The sequence below is a fragment of the Panthera pardus genome, unplaced genomic scaffold (genome assembly GCF_024362965.1).
Source record: "Panthera pardus isolate Hobbes unplaced genomic scaffold, ASM2436296v1 HiC_scaffold_24, whole genome shotgun sequence".
Taxonomy (NCBI): domain Eukaryota; kingdom Metazoa; phylum Chordata; class Mammalia; order Carnivora; family Felidae; genus Panthera; species Panthera pardus.
Window position 1 is genome coordinate 53,352,864 of NW_026526810.1, and position 20,917 is coordinate 53,373,780.

Consider the following 20,917-nt stretch of genomic DNA (forward strand, 5'->3'; position numbering starts at 1 on the left):
TTCTCCAAAAAATATTTTACATGGAAGAATAAATGCAATACATGTTAATCTAAAGATAGGTCTTAATTATTCAGCTTCACATGCCATTAAAAACCATCATCATGTATTAGGTAAAAGCACCCAGTTTTCAGGTTAAGTCTTACTGTAGGTTGCTAAGGGAAGTTCGAAGCTGGGAAATACGGCTTCAGCTAATGTAGACTTCTTCCTTTCTCCTGAATTGCAAGACTTACAGAAATAGCAAAGAATCTGTGAATGTCTATGTGGTGTGGTGCAAAGCTGAAATCTCAACTGATATAATGCAATGTGTCCACAAGGAAATGCACAATGTTTGCTACATCTGGAGGGAAGAGTCCTGTCAGAAAAGTAAATCGGAAACAAATACATTAAATTCTCACTTTTTAATCAGTCAAATCCATCAGTTAACTAATTGTAGCCATTGGTTACTGAAAGGCAAGTATAATGGTGCTCTGGCAGACAGAAGACAAATATGCTCTCGAGGAACATGCACTCTAGCAGGGGAACAAGATAGACAAAGCTGAAACATTAAGGGACTGCCTTGAGGATGCTGGGAGAGCGCATATTATAAGTGGAACAGCATTTCAGAGATGAGCAAAGTAACCGCGCATGGGTCCAGGGGTGTGGGGGTGACAGAGGATTTAGATAGGCTTAATGGAAAAGTGGCATTTGAGTTGGGCCTCAATGGATGGTAAGAGCTGCATGGGAAGGGGGAAAGTGGTGGATAATGGGGCCCAGGGCACAGAAGGCACAGAGGTGGCAGTTGTCAAGTCGCTCAGTGGAGGAAACATGAAAACGTGCTGAGCACACGAGGCTGCCCTACAGATGCAGTAACAGGCAGCAAAGAGGCACTGGTGTCTCCAGAGCAGGAAGCAGCCGGAGGAACTGGTGTTCCATAATGCTTTTTAGCCCATGCCAAGCCATATGGGGGACCAAGGGAGAAAGAAAACTTAGTAGTACTGATCCTGTCTTTATTTAAAATTTTGATATTTTGTTCATCATGGATTATTTTTTGCATTAATTTTGATTTTGAAAAATACTACACTGAAATATTATTTATTTTGATTATTGCATTTTTTTGGTACCCCCTTAATTTTGTGCCTGAGGCAAGAGTTTTTGTGCCTGACTTACCTCACCCTCATCCCAGCCCTGTGTTCTATTTCTGAAGTTCAGTTGTGGGGACATGGGTGTTCATGTTATTATTAATTATAAAATATAGCTTACTCATGTTACAAATCTTCTGTGGTCAGTAAACAGTATTTAAGAAAAACAATTAAGGTAAATTAGGATTTTAAGAAGATTAATTGGGAACTTTGAAGCCCAACAAGCACAACAGGGAAAAGAATCCTTTGTGCTTCACAGTCAATCTTTAGGGGAGAATAATTCCCTGTTGCTTCAGCGTATGCAGTGCAAGCAGAAAAGGGTGGTTTTGCCCACATCTAAGTGGGTGAAAGATGACCGAGGGGTATGAGAGGCTGCTGTCCCCTTGGAGACAGGCCCTGAGTAGCTCAGCCACTGTAGCCAGACTGATCCTGCTGCATGGCCTGAGGCAAGCTTCCACAAATGGGCCACAAACAGTGGGTTTGGCCCACATCTCATATATAACAAATCCATCCAGGGCGCCTGGCTGGCTCAATCCGTAAAGCATGAAACTCTTGATTTCTGGGTTGTAAGTTTAAGCCCCACATTGAGGGCAGAGTTTAGTTAAACACACACACACACACACACACACACACACACACACACACACACACACACACAAAACCATCCAGCTGTGCTCAAAGAGAAGCTACTCATTGGGCCACAGTGCTGACCACAGGGCCACAGTCCAAGAAGCAATGGAAGATTGATGAACTAAAGTCTCAGGGCTACCTGCATCTAGGAGATGAGGTGGTGTTTGACCCAAAAAGTATTCCTAGTACCTCTAAAAATGTAAAACCTGAAATCTGTTTTTGTTAGTAAAGTGGTACCTAATGAAAGCTAATTGTTAGCCAGAGAAGTCAATTAGCACGCAGCACAAATATCAGAAAAGGCCAAGGGAAAGGCTGAAAGGTGCAGGCTGCTTCCTGAGCCCGTCACTGGGTGCACGTCACAGTTATTTGATGTGGACCTCCCAGTCAGCGCTGATGTTCAGTGACAGCTTCTCCAGGCTCAGGGTGGCCATTGTGGTACAATATGTAAAAACCACAGGCTCTTCTTTACCGTCTAAATATCAAGACAATAGCAGGAAAAGTTTGATGAATATCTAGGAGAGAAAGATCTTTCTTTCAAATATAAAATATTTGTGACTTGGTCATAAAACCTTAAGCCCCATGTAGGAAAATCCAGCTGAGTAGCACTTTTACCCATGGACTTCCATGAATTTTTTGAAGATTAAACCCTCTATCATTTTGAGTGCAAGATTGGTTGAAAAGGAGTTGTAAGGAACAAAGAAGTTCAGCAGGTAAGAAAGGATATATCCTTTTAAGAAACTCCATAAACATGGGTACGATTCTCTGCAGCTTCAGACAGCTACAGTTAAACAAAATATTCAGAGAAGTTACAATATTTTTCAAGCCCCAAATAATTTCCCTTAGAAAAATGTTAACATCTTATAGTTCGTGGAAAGACCAGTCGATGAGGAGAAGCAGGGTGGCTTTGCTCCTTTTAGACACCTGGGTATTTGACCAGTGTATTTCAGAAAGTACAGGGTCCACTCAGTTGAGCACACGACATCAGTTTTGGGACTAATCATCTCTTCACTGGGTGAAGAGATACTTCCATGTTTACAAAAACAAATGAACTGTTTCCTCACCAGATGAATGGGTGGTCACAGAAGATGGCTGCTTCTTGAGGCCAAGGACGAAGACCCGCTCCACCACACACTTGCTGGGATGATGACCTCTTTTGTCAGCACAACTGGAATAGATGCAAAGGGCATTAGGAAACGGAGGAGAATAGGGGTTTGGACTGGTTACTAGGTCAACATCCCAGCCTTGTGGGTTCCTCTCCCATCTTTCCCTATGGAGGCAAGAACAATACGGTTGTCACGTTTACTAAGATGAAGAGAAGGAAAAAGATAATTCCATGTGCTGAGGACTGCCTAACCAGTAGACAAACCAGTCTCCCTTTGACAAGCCATTTGGAGAGATATCACCTAAGGACACTGAAGTCACAAATGTGACTTTGACACTGCAATCAAATTAAGAACTCAGATATTTAATCACTTGTTGAATGGGGCAATACATGGGATTAATCAGAACTTAAATTGAATTCTTTTTTATGTTTTAGAGAGGGAGGAAAAGGAAGATGGAGACAATAAGGAAGGAAGATTCATGGAGTGACTGAAATATACTCCAGGGAAATTCCAGACCAAGATGGCAACACAAGAGGTCCCTGAATTTCCCTCCTTTCATGGAGATACTGAACGTAAAGCTACAGGTGGAGCAATTCCCTTCTGGAGATACAGAAACTACCTGAGTGACTCCCACACATTGAGTGACTGCGAAAATATCCACATCGAAACAGGTAGGAAAGGCTAAGACACACTCTCACTCCCTACCCCCAGGGCAGTGCCATACAAGTGGAAGGGGAACTCCCAAATCCCAACTTCTCCCTGAAGAGTGAAGGGCTTGGACCACACTTCTAGTACCCCAGTTTTAAGGCCTCCCACCTGAGATATGAGCCCTCAAACCACCTATCAATAATTACTCCAAGTGTATTTGAACGAAATTCTCCAATCAATGGAGACACGGCTGCTGAGTGGTTAAAAAGTCAATACCCAGCTACCTATAAGAGACCCACTTCAGCTTTAAGGAAACATACAGAAGGAAAGTGAAGGGATGAAAAATGATATTCCATGCAAATGGAGATCAAAAAAAGGCAGAGCTAGCTATGTTTATATCAAACAAAACAGACTTTATGCCAAAAACTGTAATAAGAGACAACAAAGATCATTATATAATGATAAAAGAGTCAATTCATTAAGAGGTTATAACATTTGTAAATATTTATGCACCCGATATCAGAACACCTAAATATATAAAGCAAATATTAGTAGATCTGAAGGTTGAAATAGACAGCAATACAGTAATAGCAGGGGACTTCAGTGCCCCGCTTTCAACTATGGATAGATCATCCAGACAGAAAACCAATAAGGAAAACGTGGACTTAAACTACATGTTAGACCAAATAGACTTAATAGATATATATAGAACATTCCATTCAGTAGCAGCAAAATACATATTCTTCCCAAGCACACATGGAACATTCTCCAGGATAGACCATATATTAGACTACAAAATAAGTCTTAACAAATTTAAAAAGACTGAAATTATATCAAGCATCTTTTCTAACCCTAATAGTAGGAGAGCAGAAATCAATCACAAGAAGAAAACTGGAAAAGTCACAAATCCTTGGAGATTAAATAACATGCTCCTAAACAACCAATGTGTCAAAGAGAAGTCAAAAGGGAAATAAAGTATCCTAGACAAAGTAAAATGGAAACACAACATATCAAAACTTACAGGATGCAGCAAAAGCAATTCTAAGAGGGGAGCTTATAGTAATAAATGCCTACATTAAGAAAAAGAAAAGACCTTAAATAAACAATCTAACTTTACACCTCAAGGAACTATAAAAAGAAGAACAAACTAAGCCCAAAGAAAGTAGGAGGAAGGAAATAACAAAGGTCAGAGTGAAAATAAGTGGAACAGAGGCTAAGAAGACAATATGAGGTCAATGAAACTAAGAAATAATTAAAAAACAAATAAATAAGCTGGGGCACCTGTCTGGCTCAGTCAGTAAAGCACGTGACTCTTGATTTTGGGGTTGTGAGTTTGAGCTTCACCTTGGATGTAGAGATTACTTACATTAGAAAAATAAATATAAACAAAATAGACAAATCTTTAGCTAGACTCACCAACAAAAAGAGGACTCAAGTAAGTACAATCAGAAACTAACATATCACTATATGTTAACTATACTAGAATTTAAATAAATAAATACATAAAATAAGAAATGAAAGAGGAGACGTTACATTTGATACTTCAGAAATACTAAGGATCATAAGAAACTACTAGGAGTAATTACACACCAGTAAAGTGGATAAGCTAGAAGAAATGGATAAATTCCTAGAAACATACAAGCTACCAATACTGAATCATGAAGAAATAGAAAATCTGAACAGGTCAGTTACTAGTAAGGATAGTGAATCAGTAATAAAAGACTGCCAACAAAGATAAGTCCAGGACCAGATGGCTTTGCTATTGAACTCCATCAAACATTTAAAGAATTATCAGTCCTTTTCAAACTCTTCCAAAGAGTGGAACACTACCAAAGCTAGCAAGGATACTTATAAGAAAAGAAAATGACAGGCCAATATCCTTGATGAACACAGATGCAGAATTCCTCAACAAAGGATCATACACCATGATGAAGTGGGATTTATTCCTGGGATACAGAGATGCTTCAACATTGGCAAGTCAATAAATGTGATACAGTACATTAATAAAAGAAGGATAAAAATACTATGATTATTTCAGTAGATATAGAAAAAGCATTGGAAAAAATTCAACAGCTTTTCATGATAAAAATTCTCAACAAATTGAGTATAGAATGAATGTATCTCAACATAATAAAAGCTGTTTTGACAAGTGCACAGCTAACATCATACTCAGTGGAGAAAAGCTGAAACAACATCAGAAAGAAGACAAGGATGCCGACTCCTCACCATTTTTGTTCAACATAGTACTGGACACCCGAGGTAGAGCAATTAGGCAAGAAAAAGAAATAAAAGGCATTCAAATTGGAAAGGAAGTAGTAAAATTGTTTCTATTTGCAAATGGAAGGAGAGGCTGGTTAAAGGGTACAAACTTTCAGTTATAAGATGAATAAGGTCTCAGGATCTAACATATAAGATGGTGACCATAGTTGACAATACTATATCCTATAATTGAAATTTGCCAAGAGAGTAGAACTTAAGTGTTCTCACTAAAACAGAACAAGACAACAAACAAACAAAAAAGGTTTGTGAGGTGATGGGTGAGTTAATTAACTTGATGGTGGGAATCCTTTTACAGTATATACGTACAGCAAATCACCATCTTGTACACTTTAAATACATTACATTTTTACTTGTCAATTATATCTTAGTGAAGCTAAAAAAAAAAAAAAGTACTCCACAAATGGCCTTCATCATTACTTTCTTTAAATAGTACCTTAAAACAACAGCTGTGCTTTTGAGGATAGCATAATTTATTTAAGAAAGCACACAGCTTTTTAGCTGCTATTACCTGTTGGTCAAAACACCTGACAAGAATGAAAACTTCCTATGCAAGAATTGCTTCTGGTGGAGGTACTGGAATGAATGGCCATCGTCGAGATAGAGTTCACCCATGGCAGAACCCTGGAGAGTGAATCATAGGGAGAGAATGTGCTTATATAATAGCTTACTAGGAAAAGAATGTCACCCACTAGAGGGATTAAAAAATCTGTGAAAAATTTTATTAAACAAAAGCTTACTATTCAAGCTGCACAATGTAGTCATACAAATATATACATTCAGTGCCCATTGGAGAATTAATATGAATAAGGAAGTCACATAAGAGGAGCACAAAGAGACCTTGCTGAAAAAAATTTAAACTACGAAATATGGTCAGTGGCACAGGTGGCTTCTTTGAAAATAGTATCTTAAAATGAGACGACAGGTCAAGAAAAGTTCACACAATAAAACGAAGCTAAAAAAAATGTAGTATATAATGGAGGAGATCAACTATCTTTAGAAACCCTCCATTTAGACAATGGAAGTTCCTTCTTCGTTTCAGTAGGAGGACCACTTTGGCATGTCAAACAATGTCACAGCACTCCATATGGCAGTTTATTGTTATTGACAATGTTTGATGTGCTATGGATCTCGAGTCTCTTGTATTTATTCTGTGGTCTGAGACTCATAGTTTGGTCCAAGAAGACATGTCTAAGTAAAGTAGATGGAAAAGAAAGATGTAAGAAAAATAAAGTTTAATTATTTTATAATATTTGTGCAAGAGTAAGAATTTGTGTTGGAAGTGTATTTGGGCAAAAGGATAAGAAAGAAATCTGCTATAGGTTTCATTTGGCTCAAAAGATCTTCTGAAAAGGACATACAAATTCTGGATCCTTCTAAGCTTTACCCCAGGAAATTTTAGTTGTTTGAGCCATCTGATGAGAACAAAAGTCATTGGGTGAGGTCGGTGTTGCTGAAATGTTGCATAGATACAGGTACCCTCTTAGAGGAGACTGAATTTTAGGGCTAATCCATGTGGCAGGCTGACTATGCCCAGTGAGCATTTAGTCCAGTGGTAATCAAGGCCAAGCTGCAGAGCACCAAGGTCATGATGCTCCAGAGGAAATTGCTAACATTTCTAGTTCTCAGAGTTCTCTTAAGTACAATTCCATGAAAGTCAGACAAGCTGGACAGTGAATGTGAAATGTTTCAAAACATCAGAAACACCCATCCCATAACTAACTGGGGTGTATCATTTTTAAATACTACCACATACTCAGAAGGCTACTACTCCTGTAAAGAGATAAAGTAGTAACGAATGAGTTGTGTAAAGGTAACATTTTCCAAATACCTTAGTGCTGAGAGCCACCCGGAGTCCATATGGGGAATCAGTCATGTAGCCTGTGGATTTTCCTATAGTTGTCTTTATGGGCACTATACTTCCACCTCGTTGAAACACTGGTATCTATAACAGAACAATACTCTTGGGGAAGGAGCATTTGTAAAAGGCAATCTCAAAGTAGAATCTAAAAATACTTCATGGTACAAGACTCACATTCTTTTTAAAAATTTTTTTACAACATTTAGTTATTTTTGAGAGACAGAGTGAGACAAAGCACGAGTGGGGGAGGGGCAGAGAGAGGAGACACCGAATCCGAAGCAGGCTCCAGGCTCCAGAGCCCGATAATGGGGCTCAAACCCATGAATTGTGAGATTGTGGCCTGAGCTGAAGTCAGGCACTTAACCGACTGAGCCACCCAGGTGCTCTAAGATTCACATTCTTTACAAGTATAGACTCAACAGCAAAGTAAATTTGTGAGCACAGAGATGGAAAATATGGAAGCCCTGGCATTAAAAGGAAGAGTTCAAACACTAAAAAAAAAAATGGTCCATTTTTTAATTCTTAGGGAAACTTTTCACCCTTCATCAATTTGTTACCTCTTCTGCCTATCCTATCAGTAGTTCCTGTTTTGTACTTTTAATTTGCTTGTCAACATAGTACACATGTTTCACCAGGGCCCTGCTAAGGAGTGAGTTTTTCTGCCTGTGTAAGTAGGCCCACATGTATGTACGTGTGCCTATAAAAAATTATAGTTTCTTGGCTTCAGGGAGATGACTTTGTCCTTACTCACTAGAGTCCATACCCTTCCTGCTCCCTGCTTTCCTAAGTCACCAGGATGCCTGATTCAATTCTGAGAGTAAATTTGTGAAACTTCTGTTATAGAAACCCCGAAAGCACTTTAAGTGACTCTAACAACAGTGTTATAGACATGGCCCATACCTATGGTTCTTCTGGAGTGGCATTCCCAGCACAGAAAGCCCAGGAGGTCTCCTGCCTCCCCATACAGTCCTCTGTAAGGAAGCTCCCTAGATCACATGGGGGCTTGTACTTCACTGAGTAAAGTACCAGAGGGAGAAAAGTACACGAATACAGATGAAGTTGGGTGTGAGGGTGGAGTAGATAAGATGTCCACCTTCTGCCTGACTCACAGTTGGCAGCAAGGAGTAAAGTGCATTTATCTCCCCACCCTCATCAGCCCATCGCTTCGTCTTTTCTTTTCTCAAAGACCGAGGTAGTAGGTTAGTACAGAATGGGCTCTGAAGTGGGAGTGCGGCTGGCCTGGGTTCTTATCTCAGTTCTGCCAAAATCTAGCCATAAGCCTGGACAAGTAATTTAACTTCTCTGAACTCAGGTTCTTCCTCTGTAAGCATGAGAGACTCAAGTCGATGAATGTTAAAGTCTCTTCTGGATCTGAAAGTTGAAATTTGAAATCATTTTATTATGGAGTTCATACTGCTGATGACAGCTTTCAAAAAACAACATCAATAAATGTTTCTTACTCTTAAAACTACTTAGGGCCTGCAGTAGTGGTTGTGATTTAGCTGCAAGAGCAAACTCCCCTTCACAAGTTCAGGTGGGATGGGCCCCTGTGATTCCAACATCGAAACTGACAGCCTTCCTTGCACCTAGAGGTCCAGGGTTACAACTGAAAACTCATGTTTTGTGACTTGGTCTGGTAGAAAGACATTCCATATGGTGTGTGTGGTGACCGGATTTTTACTCCATTTTCAGCGTTACTATTTTTCTTACACATACAAATGTAAATATATGGGAAAGAATTGTTTGTTCTTGATGTTTCATACCGTGAGACCAGGCTATATGTTTATTCTTTTTTTCTCACATTTTAACAGCTTTATTGGTATAATTTACATGCCATATGATTCAACCACTTAAAATGTACAATTAAATGTTTTTTAGCATATTGAGAGTCATGTACCCATCACCACAATCAATTTTGAAACATTTTCATCACCCTAAAAAGAAACTCTGTACCCATTAGCAGTCATTCCCCATTGCTCCCAAGCCCTCTCTCTGCCCCATCCCTATGCAACCATTAATCTGCTTTTTGACTCTCTCTATAGAAGTGTTGTTATGCAGAACACTATGTCCTTGGTTCTCGCTATGCAGGCACATGTTATGGACTGAATGTTTGTGTCCCGACAAGATTCATATGTTGAAGCCCCAACCACCAATGTGACTGTATTTGGGAACAGGACCTTTAAAGAGGTAATTAAGGTTAAATGAGGCCAAAAAGTGAGGCCCTGATCTTATAGGACTAGTGTCTATAAGAAGAGACACCAAAGAGTGCATGCTCTCCCTCTGCCATGTGAGGGCAAAGAAAGAAGGAGGCTGTCTACATGCCAGGAAGAGAGTCCTCAGCAGGAAATGAATTGGTTGGCCCCTTAATCTGGAACATCTGGCCTCCCAAACTGTGAGAAAACCAACTTCTGTTGGTTAAGCCACCCAGTCTATGGTGTTTTATCACGGCAGTCCAAGCAGACTGATAGAGCACAGTAGGTAAAAATTACAGCCTGAAAACAACTTACAGTGTCCAAAGTTACTGGGATCTTCACAGTACATGCTCCTTCCCAATGAGTACCTGTTTTAGAGTCATACCAGACCTGAAAAGGAACAGATCCTAATGAGAGAGAGTATATGAGCAACTCTGCTCACAATTTCATTATTCAGTAAAACATCCATTTATCTGGATTTCAAATACCCAGAAAGCTAAAAAAAAAATAGGCACAATTTTTTAAAAATCTGGAGTAGAAGTTAGGAAGAACATATGCTTTTAAGAAGGTCCCAAAGGACTAACCTAGTACCGTGATAGATTAAGTTGACTGAAAGGCCACTTATTTGTCCATCTGTCCATCCAAAAGTTATTTATCGAACAATCTGCCACATGCCCAGCACTGCTAGGCATACGTGAGTGAACAGAAACACAGAGTTCCTGCTGTCATGGATTTTATAATTTGGTTGTTTTATAAACTTACTGTGTGTAGCAGTAAAAAAAAGACGATGGAATAAAGGAAAAGCAATAACGAAGAAAAGCACAGTGCAAGCAAATACATTATAAATGAGTGGGAGAAAAGGAAAGTGTCAGAGAAGGAAACAGGTTTTAGAGAAAGGCAAGTGGAAACTTGGATTGCTACTATGATATCATTTTTTTTTAAAGCAGAGTACGATTCACTGATAAGGTTCAAATTCTTATCTGGGATCCTCATCAAGGGGGTTTAGTTGCTGAAGTTAACAAGAAGGTCCTACAAAGTAATTTGATGGAATAAAATCCTTAAGATCCCAGCAGCAGCAGCATGGAAACAAAAACCTCTTTTTCTCTCTTCTAGCCGTATAATTTCTGGCAGCCAAGGAGTCTATTTCGCAAGTTCACCTCCTGGGATTACCACATCCTTTATATAGCTGCACTGTTAACTCTGTCACCGTCCTGCTGTGAATGTGAGAGGGCTGTGACTTGACCATCCTCAGCTACAGGGAACTCTTAATTCAACTGGATCAAACCCACCTTGTCTCTATGTATTATCCTTGGCTGGATTCAATTTGCTAACGTTTTGTCAAGGATTTCTGCATCTGTGTTTATGAGGGATATTGTCATAGCTTTCTTTTCTTATAATGTCTTTCTTTGGCAAATTGCAGTACCTTTAGATAAAGAGTAGTGGGAGTGAAAGGTAAAACAAAACAAAACAAAAAAAACCCCAAAAAACTGGCTTAAATAAGATTTTGGAATTACCTGTCTGTCATTTCCGGAACTAATTAGAATAAGGGGTATAGAGTATGTGCTCTGGTAATATATACAAACATCCCCAGCCTAGGAAGGGTAAACTGATATAAAGTACCATGTAGATCAGACCTAGTGCTCAGTCACCAAGCTCCTCACTAAGTACTTACTAAAGGCCTTCTACCCATCAGATACCCATCTAGATGCTGAGGATATAGAGTAAACATAACAGATGAAAATCACCGCCCTTAAGAAGCTAACATTCTAATGGGAGAGAAAGATAATAAACAAAACATGTAAGTAAATATCCAGTATGTTAAAGGTGGCAGGTTCTGTGGGAAAAATGAAGGATGAAGACAGGCTGGACAGTACCAGGGGCAGTGGGAGTGATCTGTAATCTTAACTAGGTGGTCAGAGAAGGCCTCACTGAGAAAAAGCTATTTGAGCAAAGACTTTAAGTAGAGGGAATGGGCCATCTAGAAATATGAGGAAAAGTGACAACAAGGGACGTTAGGTAGCCCCCTTGCACAGTGCGATGTTATACTAGCTGACTGATGAGGTCAAGGACTTGGCTCTCCAATCCAGGGTCTGTGAAGATGTAATGAGAGAAACAATCATAGAACACTCTGGGAAATGATGTTGAAGGAATATGTTACACAGTCACAACGATGTGCTTGCAATGATGATAGATCATTAAGAACATGTTTTATTAGTTAAAAAATTAATAAAAAAATTAATTTGTGGCTAAGTCATGAGGGAACTAGTTCCTCTTAACAGGAGGCTGTTGCTTTATTGATTTTTTTTATTATTTTTTTTAACGTTTATTTATTTTTGAGACAGAGAGACACAGAGCATGAACAAGGGAGGGTCAGAGAGAGAGGGAGACACAGAATCTGAAACAGGCTCCAGGCTCTGATCTGTCAGCACAGAGCCCGACACGGGGCTCGAACTCACGAACCACAAGATCATGACCTGAGCCGAAGTCGGACGCTCAACCGACTGAGCCACCCAGGGGCCCCGAGGCTGTTGCTTTATTAAAATCGAATTGCAAAACTCTCGGCAGAAGTGCTTGGCAGAACAATTTATTTAGCTGTTGTTGTTTACTCAGGGGGAACCTTTGTAAAGAGCCCTCAACTTCAGAATTGCAAATTACTGGAGAAACCAAGAGGAAAGAACATAACTCATGAACATTCTGGAGAAGAGCCAGGGTATTGCTATATCAATAATGACAAACATAGTGGGCTGAATGGTGGCCCCTCAAAAAGGTGTATGTACTTCCTAATCCCTAGGAGTGAATATTCCTTCCTGTGGTAACAAATTTGATTTTGGGAGTAGGAGATTATCTGGGATTATCCAGGTGGGTCCTAAATGTCATCTCAAGGGTCCTCATATGAGAGACAGAAGAGGAGACACAGTCGCACAGAGGAGAAGGTGCCGTGACAATGGTGGCATACATTAAGTGATGTGCTGTGGCTACAAAGCTAGGAACCACAAGAACTGCAGGCAGCCACCAGAAACGAGGAGAGAGTCATGGAATAGATTCTCCTCCAGGAGGAACCAACCCTGCTGACACCTTGATGTGGGGCTTCAAGCCTTCAGAACTGGGAGAGAATAAATTTTTGCTATGTTAAGCCACCAGATTTGTGGTAATTTGTTACAGCGGCCTCAGGAAACGAATACAGCAACCCCACAGGTAGAGCTGGATGGAGAGAGAATGCCAGTGCTGGATGTTTCATGGTATTGCCTCGCCGGCACTCGACAGTACTGAGCACTAAGCATGGCCCGGCTCAGCTACCTCACCACAAGCCTTGACAATCCAGGAATATGTTGACATGGACGTCTCACATCAGTTTGGTAACCTTCACACCTCCTCCCCCTGGCTGCAAAGGTCTCTGGCGATGTTCCAGTGCCCAAGGACTCTCTCCAGGATTTGTCTCCTCTTTTCTCTCCATTCCATACCTTCTTTACCTGGTCTGGTGCCCCAAGTTTCTGCCCTGCCTCTTCTCCTGGCCCCTTTGCACCATCCATGGTCTGTCTCTGGAGGATGTTGCTGTTACTGCTTGTGGATCTCTGCTCTGCATCCCATGGGCTAATCCCACCTCTTCCTGTGTCCTGCCTTGGTTCAGTGCCCTGGGCTCCAGAAGTCCAGGGTGGTATTTTATACAGTGATAATCATCAAAGACAATAACTAATAAAAGAACTGGGAGGCTGGGGGGTGGAGGCACAAAGAAAGTCACCATTGTTACTTTTTACCCACTTTGGCAAGTGCCTGGAGACAGCTTTTAGTACCAAAAACTTAGGATTTAGATAGGGCCAGAACCAATGAGCAAAGTCTCTTCTTACTTATGTTTCCCCCCACACACTCATACCTCTTAGTAGACTGAAGATTTCTTCCTACTCAAAGCCTCCATGTGTTAACAAGGAGTCACTTACACAAGTCAAAGGGTGAAGGTAAAGAACCTTCTGACCCTCCCCGGTGTTGTCACCTATTCATCTTTCTCCCCACTCTTTCGTTATGTTTCTTGACCTCTGAAGTCACGATTTACAAGAATCTTCAGTTGCTATAGACATTTGGGCTGTCTTCCCAACTGCATGATGCAGAAATCTATGTCCTAACAGGGGCTAATTCATCAGAGTGAAGGGAGAAGATATGAGACATGTAAGATATGTGGCTGTTTCTCATTTATTCTTACCTCATTTGATCCTGGCAGAAACACACTGACTGTGGTGGCTTTTGGTTCTGTGACTGGATGAACCAATAAAGCACTTCCTGAAAAACAGAGAAGAAATAAAGTTGAACATCATTCTAAGAAGTCTGAAAATACCCTTCTCCCCTGTGTGCTTTTGTCGTTGTAGAGATCACTCAACTATGAACCTGGTGAAAGTAGAGACCTTGGTGAATTGAACCAATGATTCATCAGAGAGATGCACTTTGGAGAGGGGACCAGTGCTCAAATCGGGGACTGTATTCTTAATTATCACTAATCTATTTATGGCATATTAGGGTAATGGAGAGGGACCCTGCCACAGTCCATCACAGTCTCCTGTGCACAGCTGCTCGTATGCCAGGAGTCTGGAGGAGCTACTGCACTTCTCCAAGTGCGTCACTGTTTGCTGTCAGTGACTTTGAAAACGGTGAGCCTACAACTGTTATCCAGAACTGTGGTCAGCATGGATAGGAGTGTATCAGTGGGGCAGTGGGCAGTTATCATTAGGAAGGCTGGAATTCTCTTAAAGGCAACCTGGATTATTAATTTTGTTTTGACCATGGCCCCATATGTATATAAATTTCATCCATTTATGAATTCACTCTTTAATTCTACAAATATTTATTGAGTTCCGGGTGAGTGCCAGGCATTATGCTAGGCTCTGGAGATACAGTGGCAAATAAGACAGATAATATGCCTATCCTCATGGAGTCTGCAGTCAGTAAAGACGGTTATTAAACAAATAATTACAAATTAGAGTTGGGACAAAAACCAAAAAGGCAAAAGCACAAAACGGAATGAAAGTTATGTAATAAGAGGGACTGACTTTGACTGAATTTAGGTGTAATTGGGTATTAGAAGCAATTCTGGTCAGGGAAATGTTCTCCAAGGAAGTAGCTATTTAAACTGAGACCTAAGAATGATTGGAGAGAGAGACAGCGTGAAGCTTTTTGTGTTTTAGGATTTCCACTCCTTAGAAACAGGATTCACCTTTTGGGCATTTCTCTATTGAGCATGGTTTCTTGAGTCCTATTTCCAAGATGATAAATGTCCCTATTGTGGATTTGGTGGCCAAACCTTGTTAAAGAAGAGGCCAACAACATCAACAACCCTATTTTGCATATGAAGTAAGCCCTCTGAGTCTGGTCTACTGTTTTCTACTTCCATTCCCTATAGTGGTATCATAAAGCTTATAAGTGGACCAGAACAAGAACCTGAAATTGCATCCACAAATAGAATAGATTTATATGAAGTTAACAATATGAGAAGTGCAACATGACCACAGAATAGAACTATCTTTCCATTAATACACTAAAAATCTTTTTTTTAATCTTTATTTATTTTTGAGAGAGAGAGAGAGACAGAGTGCGAGTGGGGGAGGAACAGAGAGAGGGAGACACAGAATCTGAAGCAGGCTCCAGGCTCCGAGCTGTCAGCACAGAGCCCTACGTGCGGCTCGAACTCACAAACCATGAGATCACGACCCTCGAGCTGAAGTCAGACGCCCAACCGACTAAGCCACCCAGGCGCCCCAATACACTAAAAATCTTAATGAAAGAGTTACTTTTTATTATTTGGCTGTCTTGAGATTAGCGATTTTTTTTTTTTAGTGCTCTTATACTAGGAAATATAACAAAAACATAATTACAATATATTTATCATAGTGATAAGAACTGCTCACCTAGCATGTATTCATCTTCCACACCAAAAGTGTTTAATTCCTCTGGGAACTCTATCCATAGAGGCCTGGGGAAAGAAAAAAAAAATTCTTACCTCAACATTACTAAATGTTTTATTACTATTAAATCACTTATATTTTCAGTTTTATAACTACTCAAAGGAAATTAGAAAAAGCCAAAGAGTCAAGACTCTTTTCATATGATTTAAGATTTTATGAGCAATTGCTAGGATTACTACATATTGTTCTAATGTGAAAGACCTATCTACTCACTGGAACGTTCCAATGAAAGATTGAGAATTCTGGTAAGTACAATTTTGCCTTCCGATTGTTGAGCACTGACTACTCTGAAGGCAGAATCAGAGCTTTGGGCAAGTCCAAATGCCCAACACATTCAGTGTGGAACAAATTAAATGTGTGTAAAACCGTATTTTTATGATGATGTAAAATCTGTGCCATGTTTTCATACTGTCACTGCCTTTCATGCATCCTTAATTATTACCTATATTAAATGAAAAGAACTGGTTTTACTTGTTTTCATGCTGGCAACATTTTTGGAGGGTTGAGAAACAGCTGTGTGGTTTTGTTTTTTTATTCTTTTACACAACTATCTAGGAGGCCTTTGGGCTTATAAAGATAAAATCTTCAACATCTATGTATCTGGATATCAGCTTAATGGTTCTAATGCTTTTTCAACCTCATGAGTAAAGGATATTTTTTTAGTAAGATAAATTTATTTTTAGTTTATTCACTAGCCTTTGTAATAACAGATCCTTTTTCTACTGAATAGTAACAAAGCAGTAGTCTTTCCTTCTGGCTGATGTCTAGCATTACCAGGGAAACTTCTAACAAATACAGATACTGAGATCTACCCAAGGAGATTCCTAGTAGGTCTGGAGGTATGGCCTTGAAATCTATAGTTTTAAAAAGCTCCCCAGGTGATTCTGATCTGAGCCAGGTTTAGGAAGTGCTGATCTGGAAGCCTTGGTGTACTATGTGTGTCTCTGTATCATTCTGTAACCTAGAAAGTAGGTTTTTCACATCTTGCCTCCAAAATAGAATCAGAATATAATTTATACGCCAGGAAAAAATGTTCACCTCCAACTTGGAATGGTTTAGCCCTAAGAGTAAGACTCCAAGACCAGCAGAGTAAGTTGCTCTTCATGAGAGGATGCTTGTGGGTTAAAACCATGAATTCAGTTATAGTCACTTCCTTTTTCTTTGAAAAAAATCTCTATTTCTGTCTTCTAGCAAATATTAACACTTAAGTTACAAAGTAGCAGGGGATCTGGCTTTTCTTTGACCTCAACTCCTTGACCCTGATCACAGTGGGTGCTCAATAATCTGATTGACAGCTGATTAAACACATGGCTTTTCTCTTGAAATCACTGTGTAATTACTGAGTTCCCCAATGGCTAGGGGATTTTTCTGGTGTAGATTGGGTGCTGGGGGCCCCAACTGGTGAAGCCTATTTACCTCATGACAGGTTCGGCAGCCACGTGTGCCCGGTAGAACAGAGAATACCAATAGGGCAGGAGGGTGTAGCGCTGTCTGATGGCTTCTCGGATGAGCCGGGTGTGTTCCTCCCCAAAGAGCCATGGCTCCCGCCGCTTGGTGTTCATGGTAGCGTGGCCCCGGAAGAAGGGCTGATAGGCTCCGGCCTGGTACCAACGCACTAGCAGCTCTGCTTCTGGATTCCCAATGAAGCCACCTACGTCAGCTGGTTAGGCAAAGAAAGGCCAAGTGAGGCAACCGGTCTTCTAACAAATACTGCACACCGGTAAAATGAGGGCTTGAAGACGGACGGGATAAATGTGCTGTATGTACACTCAAAATAACAGGATAAAACTGTGGCCTGAAATTAGGGAGCACGTATTTAAAAACTCAGCCTGTTTGGGGAGCTGACAATATTCTCTTCGCATACTCTTTTCTTGTCCAAAGGTCAGAGGTTTTGCCGCAAGATTAACATTTCTGTTATGTTCCCAAACCCAGAAATTGCAAAACGTCGACCTGTCTCAATAAGTATGTTCAGGGCCGGGGTAGGAGGTTGGCAACTGATTTCCTTTTGAAAGCAACAGCTGAAAGCAAGATAAAAGTTACTGAACTAAAAAACAGACAATCAGAATTAGAGACTTAGGGAGAATGTGATGCTTGGTCCCTAAGGAGGATACATATTTCTTGTCTGTGGACCAATACCATAAGAAACACATCTGTTAAAATGTGTGTGACATTAAGTTGCTTCTATTCCTACAGAAAACAAGGAGCAGCTGGAACTAATCTTGCCGAGCACCTTCCATACTGGGATTTCTCATCCGCAGACAATTACTAGGATTTAGGGAAAGCAACCCATCAGGGAATCGTATTTTAACTAAATTTATCTTTCCCAAGAGCATATCTTTTTTTTTTTAAACAGTTAAAATATGTCACACAATTTTAAACCTGCTGAGTAAAAAAGGATTTCTGTAAGGCTTATCTCTGATTTGCTAAATTCTTTGTACTTCTCTCCATTTTTCTCACTTTGATGAAAAGGTATGTTTCAGAAAAACTCAGTTATCAAGAGCATCTAAGGAGGAATCAGAGAAAGAGGGAAAAAAGCACTCGGGCTCTCTGATGACTTAAAAAAAAATTTTTTTTTAATGTTTACTTATTTTTGAGAGAGAGAGAGAGAGAGAGAGAGAGAGAGAGAGCACGAGCAGAGAAGCCTCCAGTCTCCATGTTCTCGCTGACGCAGGGCTCAAACTCACAAACTGTGAGATCATGACCTGAGCTGAAGTTGGATGCTTAACCAGCTGAGCCACCCAGGCACTCTGGGCTCTCTGATGACTTTATTTCATGTCCTCACTTCAGACGAGACACAAACAGCTTGGAAGTATCCCTTCAATTTCCTCATTTTCTTTTTTCCACAGTTATCCCTCCCAAAGCAGCTAATGAGAAGGCATTTGTGACCAGCTTGGATGGAGAAACACCCTAGTTTTTTATTTTCTCTCACTTCAAGCTTGTGGATATCATCATACCTCCACAAAAAGGGATCCCAGTAACGCTGAGGGTGAGTAACATAGGGATAGAAATTTTCAGGTAGCTCCATTCTGCCGTGTTGTCGCCTGTCCACACAGCACCTTTGATCACCAGTAACAAGGTATCAAAAAAAAATCACAAATCAGCTCATGCACTCAATTTCATAGATTCTTTATTTGAAATAGACAAATTAATATAAAGGAAAACATTTCTTTCTTACCTTAAAATATACAAAATCTGGTTTCTACAATGAAAATATATTGATTTTCTAATGTGAAAAAGTTCTTAAAATCCACAAAACATTTTGTAAAAATATTCTGAAATTGCACTTATTTTTGAAGTATAACTCAAGTCTGATTTTAGGAGAAACATTAAAAATATCATCTTTACTAAAATATAATTTGCATATAATAAATGTACCTATTTTAAGTGAAGAGTCTGAGCTCAAAAACCTGTAACTGTCACCACAAGCAGGGTACAGAAACAGTGTAAATGATCACTGGGCTTCTTTGCAGTCAATAACCTTCCACTTTACCTAACAATTGATCTGATTTCTATATCTTCTCTAGAATTTTATATAAATGGAAACATATACTATTTTGTGTTCTGGCTTTTTTCACTCAGCATAATGTTATAGTTTGTTCCTTTTTATTTGCTGAATAGTTTTGTATAGCATGGATCTATCACAAGTTTAGCCACTCATCTATTGATGGACATTTGGATTCTTTGCAAGTTTTAGCTATTATGAATGAAGCCGCTATAAACATTTGTGTCCCAATCACATGACATATGTTTTCATTTCTCTTGGGTAGCTATCTGGGAGTGGAATTGCTAGGTCTGTGTTCAGTGTATGTTGCATACTTTAAGAAAACTTCGAACTGTTTGGCATAGTGGTTGTACTACTTTTACGTTATTAATACATGACAATTTCAGTTGCTCTACATTCTTGGCAACACTTGGTAGTGTATCTTTTATTTTTTTATTTTTTTAATTTTTTTTAACATTTTATTTATTTTTGAGACAGGGAGAGACAGAGCATGAACAGGGGAGGGTCAGAGAGAGGGAGACACAGAATCCAAAACAGGCTCCAGGCTCTGAGCTGTCAGCACAGAGCCCGACGCGGGGCTCGAACTCACAGACCACGAGATCATGACCTGAGCCGAAGTTGGCCGCTTAACCAACTGAGCCACCCAGGCGCCCCAAGTAGTGTGTCTTTTAAAAAATTTTTTAATTAGAATTGTTTTAAAATTAATTTATTTAGAGAGACAGGGAGAGTGAGTGGGGGAGGAGCAGAGAGAGGGAGAGAGACAGAGACAGAGACAGAATCCCAAGCAGACTACACTCTCAGTGTGGAGCCCGACGTGGGGCTCCAACTAAAAAACCACGAGATCATGGCCCCAGTCAAAAACAAGAGTTGAACGTTTAACTGAGGCACCCAGGTGCCCTGGTAATGTGTCTTTTTAATTACAGCTACTGTAATGGATGTGTAGTGGTGTCTCTCTGTGGTTTTAATTTGTATTTCTCTAAAGACTAATGATTTTGAGCATCTTTTCATGTATTTATGGATCATTTATATGTTTTCTTTTGTAAAGTGTCTATTCAAATCTTTTGCTATTTTTAAAAGTACATGTCTTTTTATTATTGATTGATTAAAAAAATTTTTTTTAATGTTTATTTATTTTTGAGAGAGAAAGAGAGAGCACGGGCAGGGGAGGGGCAGAGAGAGAGGGAGACACAGAATCCGACGCAGGCTCCAGGCTCTGAGCTGTCAGCACAGAGCCCAATGTGGGGCTCGAACTCACACACTGTGAGATCATGAATTGAGCTGAAGTCGAAGCTTAACCTACTAAACCACCCAGGCATCTATGACTTTCATTTTCTTAATATCTTTGAAAGGGTAGAAGTTTTCAGTTTTGATAAAGTCCAACTTAGCATTTTTTTCCTTTTATAGTTCATGCTTTCTGTGTTCCATCCAAGAAATTTTGTTTACCTCAAAGTCACAAAGAGTTTTTATGTTTCCTTTTAGAAGTTTTTGTTTTATCTTTTATAGTTAAGGTCTATATTCCATTTTGAATCACTTTTTGTGTATGGTAAGAGGTAAGGGTCAAGGTTCTTTCCTTCCCCCACCTCCATACCCAGTGTTGTGACACCATTTATTGAAAAACTCCTCTTTCCATTGAATTGC

The 20,917-nt window shown here is 39.9% G+C and overlaps 1 protein-coding gene across 11 annotated transcripts in view; it reads right to left on the reverse strand.

The window, feature by feature from the left end:
- Window positions 1-383: 383 nt before the first annotated feature.
- Window positions 384-20,917, reverse strand: part of GANC (glucosidase alpha, neutral C) — a 75,239-nt gene continuing 54,705 nt past the window's right edge. For 9 of the 11 annotated variants that reach the window (XM_053889160.1, XM_053889163.1, XM_053889159.1 and 6 more), the window contains 9 exons: window positions 18,732-18,833; window positions 17,194-17,437; window positions 15,721-15,785; window positions 14,025-14,101; window positions 10,145-10,219; window positions 7,608-7,721; window positions 6,288-6,400; window positions 2,810-2,913; window positions 384-2,220 (listed from right to left, as the gene is read on the reverse strand). In XM_053889160.1, coding sequence (XP_053745135.1) covers window positions 2,111-2,220; window positions 2,810-2,913; window positions 6,288-6,400; window positions 7,608-7,721; window positions 10,145-10,219; window positions 14,025-14,101; window positions 15,721-15,785; window positions 17,194-17,437; window positions 18,732-18,833 — 1,004 coding nt within the window. In that variant the 3' untranslated portion in view covers window positions 384-2,110. The remainder of the gene's footprint in view (window positions 2,221-2,809; window positions 2,914-6,287; window positions 6,401-7,607; window positions 7,722-10,144; window positions 10,220-14,024; window positions 14,102-15,720; window positions 15,786-17,193; window positions 17,438-18,731; window positions 18,834-20,917) is intronic. The other 2 variants (XM_053889161.1, XR_008417107.1) reach the window with 2 other exon arrangements.